At 35.2% G+C, this 21,413-nt stretch overlaps 3 protein-coding genes across 6 annotated transcripts; all 3 read right to left on the bottom strand.

Annotated features, from left to right (window-relative positions):
• Positions 1-99: 99 nt before the first annotated feature.
• LOC105761121 (protein SEMI-ROLLED LEAF 2) lies at positions 100-7,010 on the bottom strand. Of its 2 annotated transcripts, none has more exons than XM_012578823.2 (19): positions 6,670-7,010; positions 6,185-6,321; positions 5,570-5,644; positions 5,342-5,457; positions 5,110-5,224; positions 4,741-4,869; positions 4,546-4,593; positions 4,266-4,462; positions 3,637-4,114; positions 3,400-3,549; positions 2,819-3,226; positions 2,568-2,717; positions 2,218-2,296; positions 2,005-2,129; positions 1,670-1,861; positions 1,439-1,579; positions 1,223-1,360; positions 928-1,140; positions 100-775 (listed from the first exon to the last, which is right to left on the bottom strand). In XM_012578823.2, exons 2-19 carry the CDS (start codon positions 6,317-6,319, stop codon positions 662-664), a joined length of 3,003 nt encoding a protein of 1,000 aa, XP_012434277.1. In that variant the 5' UTR covers positions 6,320-6,321; positions 6,670-7,010; the 3' UTR covers positions 100-661. The 2 variants fall into 2 exon arrangements, with proteins under 2 accessions (XP_012434277.1, XP_012434278.1); XM_012578824.2 differs by lacking the exon at positions 6,670-7,010 and adding an exon at positions 6,512-6,627.
• A 1,696-nt stretch (positions 7,011-8,706) lies between these two features.
• On the bottom strand, positions 8,707-13,690 carry LOC105761122 (uncharacterized). Of its 3 annotated transcripts, none has more exons than XM_012578827.2 (12): positions 13,534-13,690; positions 13,118-13,222; positions 12,838-13,008; positions 12,620-12,744; positions 12,343-12,464; positions 12,153-12,235; positions 11,698-11,856; positions 11,049-11,189; positions 10,034-10,216; positions 9,790-9,884; positions 9,590-9,687; positions 8,707-9,082 (listed from the first exon to the last, which is right to left on the bottom strand). In XM_012578827.2, the coding sequence occupies exons 1-12, from the start codon at positions 13,564-13,566 to the stop codon at positions 8,979-8,981; spliced, it is 1,419 nt and encodes a 472-aa protein (XP_012434281.1). In that variant the 5' UTR covers positions 13,567-13,690; the 3' UTR covers positions 8,707-8,978. The 3 variants fall into 3 exon arrangements, with proteins under 3 accessions (XP_012434281.1, XP_012434282.1, XP_052480506.1); XM_012578828.2 differs by having other exon boundaries at positions 13,118-13,192; XM_052624546.1 differs by having other exon boundaries at positions 13,132-13,222; positions 13,534-13,563.
• Positions 13,691-14,571: 881 nt separating this feature from the next.
• On the bottom strand, positions 14,572-18,794 carry LOC105761123 (uncharacterized). Its single transcript, XM_012578829.2, has 7 exons — positions 18,472-18,794; positions 17,265-17,448; positions 16,777-17,133; positions 15,889-16,564; positions 15,670-15,770; positions 15,218-15,307; positions 14,572-15,140 (listed from the first exon to the last, which is right to left on the bottom strand). The coding sequence occupies exons 2-7, from the start codon at positions 17,415-17,417 to the stop codon at positions 14,868-14,870; spliced, it is 1,650 nt and encodes a 549-aa protein (XP_012434283.1). The 5' UTR covers positions 17,418-17,448; positions 18,472-18,794; the 3' UTR covers positions 14,572-14,867.
• Positions 18,795-21,413: the final 2,619 nt, after the last annotated feature.

Here is a 21,413-nt window from a genome sequence, read left to right as displayed (position 1 = left end):
CCAACAAAAGTGGCCTCAGCATGCATAACGGGTAAAATACAGTCCGATGGCTGTTGACATAAAATAAGGGAAGTACTGGAAAATAATAAAAAGAGGATCTGCTGAAGAGGGATAAACAAGCATAAAGTTCCACAATGATAGATGTTACTGTTTCTTGCAAGACTGAGCCCCAGTTACAGTCACCATTACTATCTCATCATTCAGGTTCCATTTTTACCGGGGTCGACAAGGCAGATCCATTGATGTTTAACTTGTGCCATCTAGGAGGGAGAAGTTTCCATGAATGCCTACAACCCCAGTACTCCATAATGCCTCCGAGGCACCAATAGAGCATGGGATTCCGCTGCTTTGGTCATGGCTTTGTCCACCACTTGATCCGAGTTGAAACTCCCATTGAGCACAACAGAGTTTCTTGAAAACCAAATCTACCGGAGCACGAAAGCCAAACAGAATGGCATGATTACATTTAACTGACTAAAAGTTGGCTTCAAATTAGTTCATTCAACTTTGAAGAAGAAGATACACACAAGCCACAAGAAGGATTAGTAATAGTAGGGAATGTATGCCCTCAAATTATCACTAACTTTCAAAACCTAAGGGTTACTACAATCTAGTTACTTCCTTCAACTTTACAACATAAAAACAACTACAATATCCTTGTTTAATGTCTGGCTGCTTTAAGGAAATTGTCGAATGGGCTAGCAGGAGGCAACCTCATTGATAAGCATGGGTCGAGCTGCAAGACAGCACCGTTAAAAGCATTCCCGTTTGAAATCTGTAATAGAGACCAGCAAACAAGGTTACAAAAGGAAAGCAGATCATGCTAATGTCATGAAACTGAGTAACGTGTTCTCTATGTCATTTTTCCAAGTTTTAGCAGTTCTCGTTAGAAACTCAACCCAACATTTTAAGGAATTTGTTATTTACCTTCTTCAGCATCATCACGTGTCTATCAGCAGCATCGGTTGTCAGTATAGTTTTATTGGCAGCTTCATTTTGATGATTTTCATGGGCCAACCAGTTGGAGAGCTTCTTCCTTGTACCTGTGCCGAATGCTTCACATTGGCTAGCCATGGTATCATACGGGAGAGGTGATGTAGAGACGGATGTTGCTGCAACTTGACCAGCCACCTCGAGTGCCTAAAAAATACGGTAATTTAAACAAACATATGATCATACAAAGATTCATGGCATGTAATTGCAGAAAATTACAAGAGATTACCGATTGCAAGAGTTGTCCAATGTTAATAACATTGGAGATAGAAGGGGATGCGGGCGCTTTAGGAATGAAGTGGGACAGGTCGAGGACAGATGCTTCACTTCTTGCATCATCTTCAAGTAATTGACTTGTTTGAACATCCTGCCACATAAGCGGTGACCATTTAGGTAGATTTGAAAAAATTTATTCGAGTAACACACTTCGCAGCTTAACCGCTACCTCATCAAAAGAAAGAGACTCTTTTGAGTAGGGAGTCATTTGATTGTGGTCCAAGTCAAGAATAGATCGTGGGCCAAACATGAATGCATCATCAGGTGTGAATGGCTCTGTCAACTGCTTCGTAAGATCATCTATCTCGAGCTTAGCAAGCACAAAAAAAGTAGTATTAGAAACTTAATAGACAGAGAGGGCATTTCTAAAGTAGCAGTGGATAAATTTTGTGCATCCAACCTCAGTAATGGTCGATAAATTTCGAACCAAGATATCCATCAAGATGTTGTTGGATTCATCTATTTTATCCCGCAACTCCAATAGCAAAGAAGAGGCCAGTTGGTTATCAGAAACCAATCCATAACATTTGACATCCGCTTGAGGCCTTACAAACACTTGAAAGTCTTCATTGATGCCTAGATAAGGATCAGCCTGAAAATAGATAAGCATGGTTGCAAATAAGTGACATTGCAGTATACCGATTTAATGAGTTCTATACCACAAAAACTGCCAACTTTCTCGCATTTGGCAACCAAAAATAGTTCTTATCTAGCAATTCAAGGAAAACAACTTACATCAAATGGAACTATGGACTTGATGAGATCGATCAGATCAGGTATTTGATATATCTTAGCTGCAAACATCAGCATGCTCATTGACAGCATAAGGATTGATCGCTGGAACGCTGGAGTTAACGTCCCTGAGAAACCCCACACAATAAAACAAAAAGTTAACAAATTAAATATCCAGTCCTAAAATATAAAAGCCCGCCTATTAAGAGCACATACCATTGCTAGGGTCCAAGGAGATATCCTTTAGAGACAAGGGAAGTTGGAAGAAGCGGACAACGAGATTGTCATTAATGTTCTGTGACATCACATTTTAGAATACTATTAGCGGAGGGACAAAGTAAAAAAACCATATATGCAGATCAGTTAGCAGCCACTTATCATGTTATTTTTCTTGGTAAAAGTTTTCTTTGTGAAGATCATCTCATGACTCTCTCGGCAGCTGCCGTATTATGTTTTAATTAAATGAAACCATCACTAGAATCCAAGCAACATAGGACCCAAAAATAAATTCAGGAAAAGAAGTTCCGAATTACTCAAGGTTAACACCATGTAGCATTTCAATTTACCTTCAATCGTAAAGAAATTAACGTCAACATGGAAGAGTGTGATATGGCTTCTATGTTTGAAGGCAAATTATCAGAAAGAGTGGCCTGTATCCAGAAACCTGACAGTAACTGCATTATCTGATCCTCCGTCAGCTTCATGATGTATGGTTCCTGAGCAAAAATTAATAGAAACATATCGATGGTATCAATGACCAAGTGGTAGACTAGATAATTGCACGTATAACGTAATTGTGAGAAGAAAAAAAACTTACTGCCTCAACCATGTTTGATGCAGCCGTTCGGTCAATAATAGAGGTTATAGTATAGATGTTACGGGAACTCTTCACGACAAGGCCTTGTTTCGAGTCCTCCTCCATATTGTCCTTTCCTTTAAAATCTTCATGAATATTACAACCATTCTTCTCCAATTTGATGCCATCCTTTTCCCTTCGGAGCTTTTCAAGCAACGCTGATATGGATGCAAATGCAGAAGCATTGGTGGAACGCCATCTTCTTGGTTCATAGACAAAACCGGAACGCAGAGATGCAACTTCATGTCGAGGATGACTAGAACTTGGAATAAGAAGAGCTGAAAATATGTGGTGTGCTCCCATACGGACCTCAACATTGGGATGCAACATTGCTTTCATCAGTTGAACAAGAAGATCTTCAGGAAACACCTATGATTATTTAGCAAATGGTTCGGCGAGATGTGATTAAAAATAACTTCAATCATTATCCAAAAGTAATTTACATATGCTAAAGTGTCTAGATATTTGACAAAAGAATACAAAAAAGGGAAATTTCTGCAAACAGTAATTGGGGAAGCTACAGCACATAAAACAGATCGTACCTGTTGTAAGCGAGAGGAGATTAATGCTAATGAAATCATATGAGCAAGGACCATCAATGATCCAATTGTTGCACGAGCAACAATGCCAGAAGAAGGCAACTTCTCGAGTGATATTGCCATCATGTTGAACAGAGGTAGTGCATTATCAATCTAGTAAAAAAACAACAGAAACTCAAGTAAACTAAAAGCATTGCACGAAACACAGCAGAATGTACCAAAAAAAGATTTCAAATTTACCCCTTTTGCTATTTCCAACAAGCAGTCTTCGATGGAATTTTGAAGCAAGATATTTAAGTTTGACTCTTGCTGCCCTACCGATTCAAGAGTGGCTTGGAAACTTTTTCTCAGATGCCTGCATAGATCACTAACGAAACCAGTTTCGGCAAGCACCCCTCTAGATCTAGTTTGCCTAGCTAAAGCAGCCGCAACTTGTACGATATTAGATTTCAGCTGAGGGTCATGGGACACATTTTTGTGGTCTAGATGACGTATAACAGCACCTAAAATAAGTTGGTGATTCCCTGAAGCCTCCCAGTACAACATGTCAGATAAAACCACCATTGCCAACCCCTGCTGAGGAACCCAGTGCCGTCGAGAATCAAGGTAGACAAATACCGGATCAAGTACTTGGCGCAATGTTGTACTCTCCTTTGCCAGCTCAACCATTCTCTGAATACAAATTTGAGCCCAAACTTTAGGCGTCTCAATCTCTTCCCTGTAAAACGGAAAACGAAAAAAGAAATGCAGTTTAGGAAAACAGAAAGGGACCCGAAAAGGTACAAAACCATTCTATCATCACTGTGTTTCATAAAGTAGTTTGTTATATCATATAAAAATTCTCCTTTACAGCTTAGTAATAATGGTACCTTGTCAAAAGAGAGGGATCCTTTTTCTCTGGTTGAGGCCGGATAATCATGTTGCTAGGACTGGAATCACAGACCACAATGGCACCTCTACCCTCACACCGAACCACTTCATCTACCCAATTATGATGGGGTTCTCTCTCATTATCATCATCAATACGAGTGTCTAGCTCATAGTTATCTAAAGTGGCATATACCATCTGCAGTTGGGAACATCAAAATTTTGAAAACAAACCGGCAACAGTGAGGGAATTACAAGAAAATAACTATGAAATGCACTAACCTCATCAAGAGCAGCAAAGATATAGGAATATTGAGCCATGAACCAGACCTACCAAGGAAAAAAACCCTAATGAGTTAAACTATATCTCGAGATTTAATATGGATGGAAAAAGTTGGAAATTGAGAAAGTTGCTTCATTACATGATTAATTTTGATAACACGGAAACAGAAAAGGAAATGAACTTTTTTAAACTACCATGGCAGAAAGGCACTGCAAGCTAGATGCTTTCAAGCAACGTCTCTGATGTTCTTCCCCGTCCTCACGTGCCAACTTACACACTTTATGAACAAATTTTTCGATGCTATGTGTGTAAGTTCCATCCACCTGATCATTGCATGGATACAAATATCTAATAATAATTAAATTTCATTTGGATATCCATTCAATACATGGAAATGAAAAACAAATTTCATATGCATCCCTTGTCAGAAAAAAAATACTTGCAGCACTAGATGATTTTCATATCAGATAGCACAGAGAGTAAATAATGTTTGTACATTCCCCTCTAAGTAAAAACCCAGGAAACAATTAAAAATTATCTTAAAAGGGAAAGCAACCATTAACCTGACTATAGATGAACGAGGTCAAGGTTTCGCATCCAAGGATCCGCATAGCATCTTGCTTAGAGTTATCGAGCAGTTCAGTAACAACATTCAGCAAGTTAACAGCAAAATATGCCCTACAAGGTGAAAAAGCAAGTTTATCATACAAGAACATGCAAATAGTCAATGACTCTCCATACAAACACACAGAAATAAAATGAATTAAAAAAAAGAATTGGAAAATGATTACTTACATCTGCGCCTTACACATGCAAAGCAACTTGTTGTAAGCTTCTGTAACAATATTGATGAATTTGATGTGCTCATAGCGCAGCTCTTTGTAGCATCTTTCTTCAAGATACTTGGCAATCTATTAAAAAGCCGAGGAATAGTAAATATATCAGCGTGCAGGCATAAAATAGTAAGGCTGCACTATGGTTAATTTGCAGACAAATAAGAAACATAGTCATTATTATTAGTACCTTGGGAATTCGGAAAGGATTTTTGGCAGCGTATTCACATAATTTGACAATTTTCCTTTCATTGGGAGGGGAGTCCTGCAATACACGGTGAGGCTTTAAATTTAGAATTATAGCTTATCAAAAAGTAAACACATCACATATTGAACCTACTCTTCAAAATCGAACCAATTAAACTGCTAATTGCTTCAGCTAAGAATTTGGCTATTTCTCTCGGTCATTCCAAGATCCAACAGGAGGATCAGACATTTTAAAAATTATAAAACCATCAACTATGTTATCCTGTATGAGTTCAATAGCTTTACGAACAGTCACGCCAAAGCAACCAATTATAACAAAAGCAATAATAACTTAGACTCCCATTGAAAGAAAAGAAGATAACTCTACCAGCCATTAATGGCATATTAAAGAATCAAAGATTCTCTATTATAACCCTTGCCTTAAAACTAAAGAACCCCCAACTAGATAGCTTTAAATGCCTGCACCAAAAACTCAAATACATACATATAATGGTAAGTTTCATCATCAAACAATGGGGGTACTGAACCTACTGGCCATCAACACATTACCAAAATTCATAAGCCAAAAAGAACAAAAAAGAGTGAACAATTTACTCACAGGGGACTTGGGGAAAATTTCAGACAATAATTTCTTATAACGTTTAACAGGTTGTCTAGATCTTGACCTCAAAGCAGGACAACACACACACATGCTTCCACAAGCTGGGAAGATCTTCCTTGAGATGAACCCCATATCTGTACATGCAAGAAGGGAGATATTTTAGACCATAAACAATAAATAAACCTAAAAAAAGTCTCATCTTTGATGCTCCAAAGCATGAAACCATCATTTCCAACAAAAGTCTCATCTTTGGTAGTGGTATTGGATAAAAACAAAAGGCGAAAATTTCGAGCTAAAATAAGAACAAGGATGAGCTATTTGTACCCTAAAACTAAATGTAGAGACCAAAATATCACCAACCCAGGCAGGAGAAACAAATAAAAAGAGCTCGAATCAAATGTATAATACAAAAATCAAAGACCCATCTTTGAAAAATAAAATTTAATGGGATACTAAGAGCAAATGAAAAAGAAAGTACAAACCTTGCTCAGCAGCAGTGACTGGCAGATCTGCAAGGCTGAGGCTAACTTAGCCAAAAAACGATCAAAGAGAAAAAGGCGCGTGCTTTAAGAGAATTCAAAGGAACAATATCAAAGAGAGTGCATATAAGCAAAGAATCACGTGATGGGGTGTGTCAGGATTTTCCCAATATATGTCTGTTTGGTGGTAAAAACTAAAAAGTGAAATGTTTTGTCTTTGTACCAGAACTTGGAAGACCACAAAACTCAGAGACAACACCACCCACTCAAAGAACCAAAAAAAGAACACACTTGTTCATCAACTTTGAATTTGTTTGAATTTTTTGCTTTATGGTACAGGGAATCTCATTGTACACAAAAAAGTCTTCTACATACCTTTATTTTGAATGTAGGGGATAATGGATTGTTTTGTACCATGTCATTGTAAAACTTTGTTAGGCTTTGGACTATGCACTTTAATCATGGTTAGGAATGGTGTTTGGTCCATAATTGTATTTGATGCTACTCTTTGGATTCATTCTGAGAATCTTCCATTCATGAAAACATTAATTTACTAAAATAAATGAGGAAATTTCTGTTTTTGTTAATTTACATAGATTTTGAAATTTCCTTTCTTGCATGAGAGCAAAAGCTAGCTCATATGATTGTAAATATCTATTTAAAGAAACTCAATGTTTTTAAATTAAAATATCGAATTTAAATTTGTAGATAAAATATAAATTATGAGAGAATTTATTTGAAATGATATTTGATTAATTGATTTTATTTGTGACCAAAATATATATATGTCTATATATATATATATATACAGTTGTTGAGTTTTTGGTCATTTATTTTGAATGAGAGCTATAAGAGGTTAATAAACTTGATAAGTACGGTATCAACTTGCATTGATTTAATTAATTATTATTTTTCCTTGATCTATGTTGAATTCATTATTAGAATGGAGTATAATTAAATTAATAAATTACTATATTGTGTATACATTTTTTGTTTCCATGAAAGTTTCTCTAATCTATAGATTTATTACATGCTTATTTAATTAGGAATCTGGATTTCTTAAAATTATTTTGGATTTAATAAATATTTTTATATTTTTATATTGATCTTAACTAATTTATCCGTAATACATGCATTATATTTATTACAATTTGCGTAATAAATATAATCCAAATTCAAATTCTTCCCAAATGAAGCATTAAAAATTTAATCCTCCAATTTTCCAAATTTAAGATGCAAGTCCAATATTAACACTACTAGAATTCTTTACTCTAAATTCAACTTTTGTTACATGACATATCTAAACTTGTATTTAATGACAAAACAGACAATTAAATTTGACAAAAATTTTATGGGAACAAGACTTTAATTTGAGGATTCAATTAAACTATTTTGAAGTTTATATAAATCAATTTAAAATTTAATACATAATTTAACTCAAAATAATTGTTGTAAATCAACGTCTGATGCAATTTAATCAAAACAACATAGAATTGTTGTCAGTCAAGGTCCTACAATTTGAGTTGTATAAATCACATGGGGAAAATATATTAAATGCTAGTGCTATCATACGAGAATTAAGTAGATGAATTATGAGAATATATATAGAGAGAGAGTGATAGGCAAGCTGGGTTTGACAGTGACCTGAATGGAAAATGAGGATACATGATTCAACTACCATAATAAATTTAACAATAATATGAAGAATTACAGGTTGTATAACTTTAAACGCTGGGACCTATGATTGACCACAAATGGATTACTTTCCAGTAGAGTTGGCTTCACCTATAAATAATATCATGTGATTACAAATAGCCATATTCCCAACTCCATCTTCATATATAACCATCCATCAAAACAAAATTATGGATTAATTGCACAAAACATCCCCAAATTATATATAAATGAAATTTTTTTAAAAGAAAAGGGTCAAACACATTGTTGTCATGGAAGCAAACAAGATTTGAATACAAACAGGAAAAAGGATTAGAAGGAAGCATTAATAATAATTATCATAACCATATGAGAAAAGAAAAGGCATTAAATGAAAATGACTTTGATTATGTCTTTGGAACATTGTGACAAGATATCCAAGCCAAACATTTCCATAATAATTTGCTTTTTCCTAGATTTTTCTCCATCCTTTAATCATGAGATTTAGCAAAAGGTGAAATTCATATGAACCCCACCCCAAAGGCCAAGCCCCATAGCAGCTACTACCAAGAAATTTGCAGTGAGCATTTCAAAATGAATGACTTACAGAAGGGACCAGCTTTCACTGCTCTCAAAACATTTCTTCAAATGCATATCCTTCATTTCTTGAGGCCGTATACGGATCGTAAGTAATCAAGGATCTCTGCACACTCTATGGCACTTGCCTCATTACAAAATACTTCATCCCATACCTTGAGAAGATCTGTTCAATAGCAACTCAAGTCAGCATTCTGATTCACTTCTCTACCTTGTTCAAATAAAGAGATTTTTTTTCGGGTTAATTGCACTAGGTAGCTCCAGCCTCCAAACTAAGAGCTAAATTCTAGTAGGTCCTTTCATCAGTTTAGCTGTCTGACAGCTTGGATCTAACATGGTTCCATTTTAAACACGAATGGATGGATTAATAAATATTAGCATTTAATGCAAAAGCTAATGGCCATACTGACGAAAGGACCTAATTAGATTAGAACTATACTTTAGTTTGTGTATTCAATTGGAATGTTTTGAAGTTTAGGGACCAATTTAGAACTTAGTCTCTAGTTTGGGATTTCTGATTGTCTGGTGCAATTAACCCCTTTTTTAGTGAACCAAAGATTCTGTTATCCAAACTTTATATTAATTAGGAAATAGATCTATATTATTAAACATTCAAGAGGAATTTGTATGACTCAGAAAAAGGTATAGTTGGTAAACAATCACATAAACATACCAGCCTTGTCTGTAGGTGAAAGAAACAGAATAAGCATGTCAAATCTTGGAACCTTGGTTAAATTTTCTAGATACTTAATAGCCAAATCCACATCTTCCCTGCCAATTGATAAACCAATAAGGAGTTAAGAATCTGGCCAAACATAAATATAAACTGGCATGAGTCCCAGGCAGTAGAGATCATAGAAAGACTTCATTTACCTGAAAAATGTAGCGACACATTTAACAATGTCAACTAACATGGAAGCAGACATTGCGTTTTTAAAGATCTGTGGTAAAGCACTTGGAGATGTAACCTACAAATTAAAAAAGAAAATCAGTTGTGGCACAACTGAAGAGACTTGGACGAGAAATAATAACATTCACATGGACATTCATCTTAAAGGACCCCATATAGGTGCCTTATTATGTAAAACAGAAATAGAAAATATGAACTAACACAGACCTTCAAAAGATGAGCCTGTAGCGAACGGTCACCAGATAGGGCTCTCCAGGAAACCTCAAATTGATATGCTGTACTTGGGGGGCTGATGCTTTTTGCAGCTTCAGCCATGGCTCGACTAGCTGCACGAGAAGCGAGGTCTTGCACTGAAGCCTTCAGCTCTTGCTTTCTGCTTTTGGTATCTCTCTATGAAAGATTGAAAGAGGTACAGTCAACCCGATTTTGTTTAAGAGAAAAAGAAAGAAAACAAAAATAACATGATACATTCTATTAGTTATAAAGGTAGCAACGAATAGGTTTAATGAAGTCTTCAGATCTTGCTTTCTAGTCTTGCTATTTCTCTATGGAAGATCAAATGAGGGCACAGTCAACCTAATTTTATTTAAGAGAAAAAGAAATAAGAAAGAGAACACAAATAACTTGATACATTCTATTAGTTATAGAAGTAAGTTGCAAAGGATAGATTTATGCAATGAATTCATCTTAAAAATTAATAAACAGTACACTGAACCCTAAGACACTTAAAGACGGACCTTATAGATTGATCTCAAATAATTTAAGGCAATGCAACTACAATTGCTCATTGAAGTACACCACTGACTCCCTACCTAAGCCAATAAAAAACACCTAAAGCAATTCTAGAGTATATGAAGTAGTGGGATTTCAAATTCAGGATAATATATTTGCTTATGAAATAATTTTTCCCTGCTTCAAAACTCAAATCCAATTTGTAACTCATAAAGTAGTAATTCAAGGTGTTTCTTAAAAAAGGTTAATAAAAATTTTATGGGATGGTCATCAGGAGACCACCTCAGAGGGAAGAAGTCTATAAGGATGAGCACTAGAGTGAGGAATTGGCAGCAAAAAAGTACAAACAATACAAGAGGAAGATGCACCTTTTACGGGATTGTAGTATTTTAATTACTTAAGAAAAAAACCATACCGTTCTCAGAAGTAAAGGAAGTGTGAGCAATAGAAGTCTCAATGGAAATAATATATAAAAACTATATATTGTTACCTTAATGTTCTCTGGACCAGCAATCTCTGCATCTAGTTGAGTACCATCTGCAGTATTTCCAGCACTGGTATTTCTTTTTCCTATTTCCTCCAAAGTTACAGATCCCTTCTCAGGTTTCTTCTGCTTGTCACATTCAGAAACCTACCAAAACAGACCATGCTAAATGTAAAAACAAATAATTTCCTATTCTAGCCTAGAAAAGTACATTTGAAAAACTTTGGGCTTCAAGATATAAATGAACTCAACATTCATCTTTTCCTTTGAAAAATAATCTAGAGTTATATGTCATTCCACATTGCAAAACTGGTCTATGAAGAAAAATGAACGAGCAATTCATTCCTTTCCACCTATGCCTTTCAACAGATTCTAATTACTTCATCAGCATGTAATATATACTGTCAGCCATGAATATAGCTATCACTACCAAGAAATGCTATGCCTTAAACAAGAATAAAAAAAAAAACCATGCAAAATGTGCTTAAATAGTTACCAAGGTTTACCAGATAATCGAGAAATTGTTACAAGAACTGTATTTATGAATATCAGTGAAACTCCAAAACCATTTCATCCTCAACATATAAATATCCTTGACTTTTTTTTTAAATACCAACTGTTAAAAGAGGAAAAAAGAAGTTCTAAAAGTTGGTACCTTAGTTTGAGACCCTTGAACTGCAGCAATTCCTTTCCTTTGTGTACTGTCTGACATAGTATGCATCCCAAGTCCATTATCTATTGTCGCAGACTTCCCTACTTCCTGAGCTCCTTGCATAGACTTTTTTATAACCCCTGATGCCTTCTGCAGAATCTCCTGGGATTGATGAAAATTACAATGAGAAAAACCAATTGATTGCTTAGAGAAACAAAGAAATAATAACAAAACAGAAAATCTTCCGAAAACCATCCCCGTCAATTTGCTAAGAAAACTAAAAGAAAAGGAGAAGGCTGCATGCCTTCAGCTCAGTCATGGCCTGGTTAACATCCATGATTCGAAACCAGTTTTATGATCAACCACAACTTTTTCTAGATAATTTTAGGTCATTGAGCTATTTCAAAGTTAAAATCAGAAGGTATATAGAAGAAGATGAAACAACAAAAACTGCTTACTTTCTCATACAATGCTTTAAACTCTGCATGCTGTTTCTTCATGTCTTGATTATTAGGCTCTAACCTCAGGCCAAACTCAGCATCTGCAATCAACTACGTCCACCATATAAGATCTATCAAATTTAAATAAAAGCAGTAGAAATGAATCAGCTTAGGAGTTAATCCAAGAGACAACTTGCACTCAACATACCTTCAATGGATTCTTTAAGTTTCCCAAGTTCTTTTCTAGCCGTTGCTCGACGGGAGTATGCTTTTATGTAGCGATCATCAAGATTTAAGGCCTCTGAACAATCATCCTCAGCCTCTTGAAATCTAAAGAGAGAATAAAAATAACATTCATGTTATTTCCTCATCAAATATATTACTCATGCAGCAAGCCAATCACAAACATTTGGCCATTAAAAGAAAACAATAGAACTACAGGAGGCTACCAATATAAGTGAACATGTAAAGAGTGTCAGGCATACTTTCTGATCTTAAGATAGGCCATAGCCCTATTAGCATAAGCTACAGCTGTTGGAGACAGGGCAATGCTTCTTGAGTAGCAATCGATAGCTTCTTTAAATTTCTTCTGCTTAAAATATTCATTTCCCTGCAAAAATTTCAAAGCATTTTACTCTAGTCAACGCCAAATATAGCTGAGACATTGGTCAAAAGGAAAATGTATGAAAACTGAACTTCTCACCAGTTCTTTCTCAGAAGCAGCATCAGGCATATTCTCTTCAGTCACAAAGCTAGTTGACAAATTGCTCCGTTTATCATAATTCTTCAAATAATCATATTGCTCGGAACTAGTAGTTGACGAAGAATTATTCAGGGACCTCTTCCCTGTTGGCCTTCCTTTCTCAGTGATATTCTGTGACAATGAGACCATGTAAGATTCCACAATATCAAATTATCAGAACTTTCTTTATCCCTTCAGATTAGTCCCATACTTAAACAAAATGTGAGGATTGAAAAGTTACCAATTGTTCTTTACCAGAAGCCTGAGATGTCATTTTCTTGTTTTTGCCTTTGTCCTTGAGCGAAAGTTCCCAGTCCTGCAAGTCATTTAAAAAGCCCTGGAAATCCTAAAAGGAAGAAGAACACAAAGAGAACCCAGATGATAACTAATAAGAAATAGAATTTCAGTAATCCAAATTCCAAAGGTCAAACCTTTAAGCTTGAATACAAATCAACTCTTGTATCTAATTAACTTAAACAGTCCTCGAGCAAAGCTCAATTTCCATAATGAATTCAACAAACTAAAGCAATAAATGTAAAAAAATCATAGAAAACATCTTTGGGAAGCCAAAAAGTAGCATCTTTTGAGCTTCATACTGAACCTTTGAATGAAAATGAAAAAAGAACCCATTAAAAGCAAAAAGAAGAAGTGAAATACCATGGCTTGATCACGGCTGTGCTTGCATGCCATCAAAAAGATTAGAGGAAAAGTTGGCTAAGGAAGATTCTGGAAGAGTGCGGAATTGCTTTGCTCTGTTGAGTTTTCAGTGAGCAAACTCCAGAACCAGAGTCGACGAGGCCGATAAAAAGTACTTTGATTTGAGCTTCAAGTCCTTTTATTTGTGGATTTATAGATGTGGAGCTTTGGGGCCTAAAATAAAGCCCATCCGTTGTATTGCTATATCAAAATTATGCTGTCCAGTCCTGTGTGTCATGATTGTAAATTATGGACTGGATCTATTATTTAATTGGTTAAATCAAGAATCGAATGTAAGACGATTTAATTATATAAATCGAATGGTTCAAAACTGATAAAAAATTAAGAATCTGCACGAAATTTTAATTTATTAATTTTAATTTTTCAAAAATTTAGGTTTTAAGTATAGGATAATTATTTGACTTAGTAGAATAAAATATTCAGAAGTGAATTTAAAATGTTATTGTATGTATTTATTTTATTTACCCTATTACATTTGGTTTTAAGAAATGGAAAACATTTTCGTCTTTGTTTTTTCGTTTTAATGAATAACATTGAAGTACAAATGGATGGTAAGATGGATATGGAGATTAAAAAAAAGAAATCAATATGTTACAATACTTGCAATATGGATCATTTTGGGTTTCAGTTCAATATTTTATTAAAAATAATAATTAAGAGAAGCAAATAAAACTTAAGAAAAGAAAGAAAAATAGAAAAATAAAAACATTGAGCGGAATCATATTGCAACGTATTATTTTTATTTTAGTATTCTCCATATCTATTTTACAGTCTATATTTGAGGTTTGTGACTACTTTCAACATCGTTGTCTCCAAAATTCGAACTCATATTTTACCTTCGAAAAGTAATATGTCTTACCATTATGACAATTAGTGGCATATAGGAATTTAACCATATCCATGATTAGAAAGTCATGTTTATGATTGGGATAAGAGTATCAATAATTAGAAATTCATGTTTATTACAGGGATAAGGGATAACCTTGTAAGGAACATTCATTGTAAATAGATAAACATGAAATCCGTTAACATACATTATTTTTAGAACAATTTATCTCAGCTCTCTCTATCTCAACTATATCATATTCAACAAAATGGGTTCATACAAATATCACAACACTATACTGTAGTGTACAAATGGGACATTCAAGTCCTTATTGAATTGTATGTAACCTTTCTCTCCTATACTCCATATATTAGCATTGTATCATAAATAAACTATCCCTTACACAACTTATATACACACAGAAATGACGTTTTGGTAGTGCATTTCACTACCAGGCAGTAAGGGCAGACATCTTTTCATGCATTGTCTTGTAGCATTGAAGGCTGCAAAGGGGAAGCTTCGATTTTGAATCTCGGTACTTGTATGGATTCGTACAAGATGGAACTGCACATTTCTCTCGAGGTGGAGGGTAACTGCAAGGCTTAGGATCGAATATACTTGGTAAACCAACCTCATTGGGGAATGTTACAACTGTTCCTGAAGGCCCCATAAGCCATCTTACGGTGTCTGATGCAAGTATCATAGAATTTGTAGCTTTTTCCTGCACAAAAAGATAAAGATATATAGAGATGGAAGATATGGTTTGAATAGAAAGAAGGTATCATGTGTGATCTTTACCTGTGCCATTTCTTCTTGCCTCTTTTTTATCTTATCTTCTCGTTTCTTCCTACTTGAATCTTGGCCGAGAATTTTTCTGATAGCTTCAGCCTAGATAAATCAAGGAAGATTAATCCCTACATAGGCAGCTAATGGCAAGAAGGAGACTTTGAGAACCTTGAGATTCCAGGTTCAGGTCCCACCATGTCCAGATTTATTCAGGTTTGAGTTGTCCGGGTGCATTTTGGTTTATTATGTGCATAGTTCCATTATGGATTTGTAATGAGTGAACGTAATTGTGACTTTTGTTAAATCATAATATATCAAAACAAACATCAATGATATTTGTATGCCTCCTCTCTAACTTAACTGACATTCCGAAAGAGGGAGCCTTGGTCGAACCATATTCTCAAACTCATCCTAGCCTTTTCAGAAATAAGCAAAATTGAAAAGGAAGGAACAATGGTGCATACCTGAGATTCCCTAGCTGCCTTCTCGACCTGCACCCTACGTTTCTGAGCAGCCTCAGCTTTCTTCAGTTGTTGCTCCACTTCAGAGAGTTTCTCTTTTTGCTCTGTGATCAGATTATGCACAGATACTTATATAAGAGAGGTTTCACAAAATGTTCAACGGAATCCATGTTTGACGATAGCATGAATGGGAAAAAATGAAGCAAAAGCAACAATGCGTACTTTTGGGTGGAGCTGGAGGCAATCCATTTGGGAACTCGATTGGAGCAATACCAAAATTAGAAGAGTGATCTTTGCCAGCTTGCTGTGCTCGCTGACGCGTAGTAACAGTCATTTCCTTCTTAGAGTCCCCCAGGAAATCAACAACCTCCTTTTTGGTTTTCTTTCTCCTATTTTCTATCTCAACATCTGAAACTGATTCTTCGTCCTCTTCCACATAATCAGTATCTTCAGAGGTTCTTCCCGATCTTGACTTCTTAGCTTCCTTGCTTATTCTTGACGAACCATAATCTCCAACATCTAAGCCATAAAGACCATCAATATTCCTAGTCGCTACCTTTGATATCTTCAGCTGTTTTCTTCCTCCATCTTCTCCATGTTCTATACCATAATCGGCAGTTAATCTGGCTGTTTTGACCTTCTCAAGGTATCGAATCTCATCATCATCTTCCTCATCATCAAGCACACCTTCTAATGAGCGTTTCTTAGGAACTCGCTTACTCTTACGAACTGGTTCATGCTTGTCTATTTCCTTTGTTGAGATATTGTCGGCAGGTAGCCTACCTGTTGCATGATCTACCTGCCGTACACCTAAATCGCCTCTTGAGAAATCCTTCCATCGAACCCCATGCAAAGTGCTATCCCTCTCTGATGTAAAGGAGTGGTCATCAGAGTTATCCTGCATAAAATTACAGATCAGACACAGGAATCTCAACAAGTTTAACCTTCTGGGCATGCATGAGAGTAAGAATTTAAAAATGCAGGAAAAAAATTGGTTATGAGAATTCAAGCCATGCATATTGAGCTGAAAGATGCAAATCATCCGCTACACGAACATCAAAAGCTACTATGAGAAAAGAGTATGACTTGGGAATTCTGTATAATAGCAACCTTAATACTTGATTTCTTCAGTGATCGAGGGGTATCCGAAAAGCGAGAGGATTTTGAAGAAGAAGACCCAGCACCAGATGCACCATCACCTACAGATTTGGCATCAATGGTATGCGTAACGCCACAAACCTTAAGTTTAACTTTCTTGACTTTCTTCTCATTTTCTAATCCATCTGAAACACTTCCGAAACTTCCTGCCATACTCGTACTTTTCCAATTAGTTGGGGCAAGGACACCTTCACTGCTTCTTTTTGAATCAACTCTCCCATGCCTCCGGTCACTGCTGCCTTGGAAAGAACCATCATTGGAAGCTTCATCAGAGTCCTCATATGCTTCATCTTCAACATTGACCACGTTCTGAATAAATTCAATGTCAATAGTTAATTATAAAGCCTTGAATTGCATAGGTTCGAATAGAACACTTTTTAATGAGAACCAAGAAGTACAAGAATTGTATCATAAAGATCATCTCATTTTATGTTGCTTACATTGTCTGAAGGTGGTGTGGATGACAAGGAAGACAAATCATGGAACTCCGTATGAGGCTGTGACTCACTCCGAGGACGACGGGACACACTACTCCTTTTCTTCCTTGTGGCAGTGCTTACGTTACTAAACCCTAAGCCTCCAAGGCTTTCCATTGTGGCAAACTACTGAAGCTCAAGCCTAAGACTGTTGTCAGTGCATCCCAAACAAATTTAAGAGTGTCATGTTAGCCAATTGACAATCTATGGAAATAAAAGGAAGTAAACCTTCATCAATCATGCTAAAGCTATGAGAAAAGAGTGCATAGATGAAATCTAAAAGTTAGAATCTTTATGTTCCCCTATTCTACACCATATACGATAAGATACATGGTTGAATTTGGCTCTAAGTAGCAGATCAGTGACCCAATTCAGCTCCTTTCATAGTTAGATAGCTGAATTTGGCTCTCAGTAGCACAACAGTGAGCCAATTCAGCTCCTTTCATAGTTAGATAGCTGAATTTCGCTATCAGTAGAATATCAGTGAGCCAATTCAGTTCCTTTCATAGTTACATAGCTGAATTCGGCTCTCAGTAGAATATCAGTGAGTCAATTAAGTTCCTTTCATAGTTAGATAGCTGAATTTGGCTCTAAGTAGAATATCAGTGAGTCGATTCAGCTCCTTCCATAGATACATAGCTGAATTTGGCTCTCAGTAGAATATCAGTGAGTCAATTCAGCCCCTATAAAATCAATGAGCCAATTAAGTTCCTTCCAAAGTTACATAGTTGATTTTGGCTCTAAGTAATATATCAGTCAACCAATTCCAGTTCCTTTCAAATACTGAATTCGGCTCTCAGTACAAACCAGTGAGTCAATTAAGTTCCTTTCATAGTTTACATAGTTGAATTTGGCTCTCAGTGGAATATATCAGAGAGACAAGTCGGTTCCTTTCATGGTTACTAGCAGTATTTTAGCTAAGATTAACATACAAGACAAATCGACTTATATATTCCCAAAAGTGATCTAAATTCTAAACGTCTGTGCTAACATCCCAAATATATGGCTAAAACGAACTCAGTTAACAAAATTCAATAAAGATCATAACATAATAAGAAAACCCCAGAAGATAAAGCAAACCTAATAACAAAAACTCCATAAACAAACCAAAATCAAAACATCCACATAAGAAAAACCTGAAGAAAAAAAAAGATAACGGAGAGAACTTTACCTTTTTGTGTGGAAATGGATGAAAAAGGGCCTAACGGAAAACACCTTGGATCGCCATGGGAAGAAGGAAAGAAAAAGAATGAAGAGTTAAAAACCAAGGGGGTGTTGGCGATAGTACACCAATACACGCGGCAGGGTGTGAATGGATAGAGAAAGTTCGGAGTCGAAGGTAAAAGAACACTATTTTGTTTTTGGTTTTGTTAAGGTTGGACTAGGAACTGGTGCCGACCAGCTGCTGAGTAATTGCTGGCTCATGTAATTACAGCACTGTGAAAGAGATAAAAAGAAGGAAACTTGATTTGGGTGGTGGCTTGTTGAAAGAGAAAATTATTATCACAAAAGCATAACAACAAAGGTTGATATTTTTGGAACCATTTCCCTGTTGGTGGAACCTTTTCAATGTTGATCCAAAGGCTTGACGTGGCTTAACTCCCATCGGCATTGCTGTTGTGATATTGGTCCCTGAACAGTGAAAACTGAAAAGTGAAAAGTTGATTTTTTGGGGTAAACTTCACTCTGGTTATGGACTCTCATAATTTTTTTATTTTAGGTACTAAAAATAAAAAATTACAAAAAAGGCATTATCATGATAAACCGTTTTCATTTTGGTCATTATTGTTAGTTTAGGGTTAGGTAATTTGATTGTACACTCGGTTTAGTCATCTAATTTTAGTAAATCTTCATTCTAGTCAATTATTTTCTTTTTAGAATTAATTTTATTTAAAAAGAAAGAAAAATTGAATTTTTACGAGGATTTGAGTTATTCAACTATAAAGATGAAACTCAAGTTTTTTCTTATAAAAACCCAAAAAAAATTATTAAAAAAGCTAAAAATAATTCTAAAAGGGAAAAAACGGTTTTTCTTTATAAAACCCCAAGGCTTTTCCTATAAAAACCTAGGTAATTCTTGTAAAAATATAAAATAAGTATACAATAGAGGTGCTCATGGGCCGGGCCGGGCCCATAAAAAATTTCAGCCCTTGTCCTAGGCCCGGGCCCAGCCCGGCCCGAAATATGGGTCTAAGATTTTGCCCAGGCCTGGCTTGGGGAAAAAATCATAAGCCCGGCCCGGCCCGGCCCATTTTTATTTTAAAAATTTTTAAAATTTAAAAAAATATTTTTAAAATATTTTAAAATTAAAAAAATTTAAAAAAAGTATTTTAAAATTTAAAAAAATTAAAAAAGTATGTAAAAAATATTTTAAAATTAAAAAAATAAATATATTTATTATATCGGGCCGGGCCCGGGCCGAAAAAGTGGTGCCCGAGGCCCGGCCCGTTTTCTAGATGGGCCTCATTTTTTTGCCCAAGCCCATATTTCGGGCATATATTTTTATCCAAACCCTCCCATATTTCGGGCAGGCCGTCGGGCCGGGCCGAGGCGCCCGGCCCATTAGCACCTCTAGTATACAATAACATTGTCTAACCTCAAATTAATGATGATGACCAAAATGTAAATGGTTCATAATAGTAATGTCCTTTTTTTATTAATTTTTTTTGGTGCTTAAAATAAAATTTATGAAAGTTAAGTGATAGTTTATTTGTTTGAAGGTAAATTGATTTATTTTTTAATTTAAACGTTTAATATATTGTAAAAAGTAATGCAAAAAGGTGAATTTTAAGAAGAGTTATAGAATGAGGGTCCATTTGGGCAATAAGTGGTGAGATACGACGGGTTAATGAGATAAAAATAGCATTGTTCTTATTTTGGTTATTTTAATTTTGTTGGCAATTTAGTCATTCTAATTATGATAATTATTCAAACGAGTCACTACCTCTAAAAATTTCATTAATCTATTAACGAATTGCTAACATGATTTTTTTTTTTTACTCTTGACTAAAGTTAGAGACCTCTCTATAATTGGTTCAAAACACGTTTTTGATTTATTTGCAACATGAAAGTTTCGATGTTTGCACCATCAACATTTGAATCATCTTTTAAGAATAAGATATCCAACGACGAACCATGACCTCACCCTTTTTTATGAGTCTACTTGCCAGCATGACTATACTGATCACCCTTTTTGATGTTGAAACACTTTGCTTTCAATATTGAGATTTCCTCTCTTTGTACAAAGTATGATTAGCTGTTAAATAAACTTCCTTCTTCAAAATATTAGTAATTATACTAATTGTATCTTTTTGCGGGTTTAACCATCAATACCAGTTCATATCATATTTGATATTCAATATATTTAAAATTTGTGAATCGATGAATAACTTAGGTATAATATATTAAAAATAACACTAAGATTTCAAGAGGACTAAAATGTTATATCAAAGATGTTGTTGTCCACAGGTTTATAATTTGACCACGAAGCTAGAATAATTTCATGGGGAGGGTTGGATTTGAATTAAAATTGATGAGAGAACTGAAATGCAATTTTATCACTATACAAACAAAAATTTATAATAATATTTGGAAGGATCAAAATTTAATTTTAAATTTTAGAAAGGCCAAAATAAAAATGAAAGACAAAATTTTCACTTTGGAGGACCAGACCCTGCCTGTCCTCCTCTAATGTTGCCCTTGCAACCAAGCTGACAACTAAATTTACATAAGGACGTGATTGATATGATACTGATCTTTTAAGGACTCAACTACAATATTTTAAATTTTAAAAACATTTAGCGCAGTCAACCTTAATTGAAAAGCATCTCTGCTTTGGGATCAAGGAAAGAAAGATACATTAGTAGTTTAATTGATCCAATTTTCAGTTTCCAACAACAATTATTTGAAAAATGAAAGTGCAAAGAAATCACCTATATATACATTTCCTTTCAATTTTTTTTTTATGGGGGGGGTGATACAAAGAAATCAATACTTTGGGGTCTATAAAAAAATAATATGCAGATAGTAAACGATACAATGTTGAGGTTCGATTCTGAACCAAGCCTTGGATTCACAAATGACCTCTTTTATTTGATTTTATTAATATACTAC

The sequence above is a fragment of the Gossypium raimondii genome, chromosome 11 (assembly GCF_025698545.1).
Source record: "Gossypium raimondii isolate GPD5lz chromosome 11, ASM2569854v1, whole genome shotgun sequence".
NCBI lineage: Eukaryota > Viridiplantae > Streptophyta > Magnoliopsida > Malvales > Malvaceae > Gossypium > Gossypium raimondii.
The sequence above is the reverse complement of the archived record's forward strand: the minus strand, read 5'-3'. Positions and strand labels throughout refer to the sequence as shown.

Bases quoted from the DNA above. Each gene is read 5' to 3' on its own strand.
- LOC105761121 (XM_012578823.2), bottom strand. From the start codon at position 6,319: ATGGGGTTCATCTCAAGGAAGATCTTCCCAGCTTGTGGAAGCATGTGT. The intron at 5,458-5,569 runs GTACTAATAATA...GCTTTTTAATAG, and splicing joins ATCCTTTCCGAATTCCCAAG to ATTGCCAAGTATCTTGAAGA. The intron at 1,580-1,669 runs GTTGGATGCACA...GTGCTTGCTAAG, and splicing joins ATTTATCGACCATTACTGAG to CTCGAGATAGATGATCTTAC.
- LOC105761122 (XM_012578827.2), bottom strand. From the start codon at position 13,566: ATGGCATGCAAGCACAGCCGTGATCAAGCCATG. The intron at 9,885-10,033 runs GTCTGTGTTAGT...TTTAATTTGTAG, and splicing joins TACAGGCTCATCTTTTGAAG to GTTACATCTCCAAGTGCTTT. The intron at 9,083-9,589 runs GTATGTTTATGT...GCTATTGAACAG, and splicing joins TTCACCTACAGACAAGGCTG to ATCTTCTCAAGGTATGGGAT.
- LOC105761123 (XM_012578829.2), bottom strand. From the start codon at position 17,417: ATGGAAAGCCTTGGAGGCTTAGGGTTTAGTAACGTAAGCACTGCCACA. The intron at 16,565-16,776 runs GTTGCTATTATA...AATTTTATGCAG, and splicing joins TGAAGAAATCAAGTATTAAG to GATAACTCTGATGACCACTC. The intron at 15,308-15,669 runs GTATGCACCATT...TGATTTATCTAG, and splicing joins AGGCAGCTAGGGAATCTCAG to GCTGAAGCTATCAGAAAAAT.